This window comes from Pterocles gutturalis, unplaced genomic scaffold (assembly GCF_000699245.1).
Source record: "Pterocles gutturalis isolate BGI_N339 unplaced genomic scaffold, ASM69924v1 scaffold8222, whole genome shotgun sequence".
NCBI lineage: Eukaryota > Metazoa > Chordata > Aves > Pterocliformes > Pteroclidae > Pterocles > Pterocles gutturalis.
In genome coordinates, this window is record NW_010107949.1 from 10,032 (window position 1) to 10,236 (window position 205).

At 59.5% G+C, this 205-nt stretch overlaps 1 protein-coding gene across 1 annotated transcript in view; it reads right to left on the minus strand.

The window, feature by feature from the left end:
* The window catches only part of CHST3 (carbohydrate (chondroitin 6) sulfotransferase 3), a 7,953-nt gene that overhangs the window by 7,287 nt on the left and 461 nt on the right, over positions 1-205 (minus strand). Inside the window, 1 exon segment of the mRNA XM_010072435.1 lies at positions 2-205. This exon segment is cut by the window's right edge and continues 22 nt beyond it. Within this exon segment, the coding sequence (XP_010070737.1) occupies positions 2-205 (204 nt within the window).

Sequence of the window (205 nt, forward strand, 5' to 3'; positions counted from 1 at the left end):
AGATGTAGAGGTCACAGAGGAGGAGCTGCTTGAGGACATCCCGGTAAACCAGGGCTGAGCCCACCGCGTTGGCTCCCCCTGGCTCAAAGGTCACCGTCCTCTCAATGTGCCAGAGGGGCTCGAAGAGGTAGAAGATGCTCCCTTGCTGGTTGAAGAACTCCCCGACAAAGGAAGAGCCAGTGCGGGTGGTGGCCATCAGCAGGAC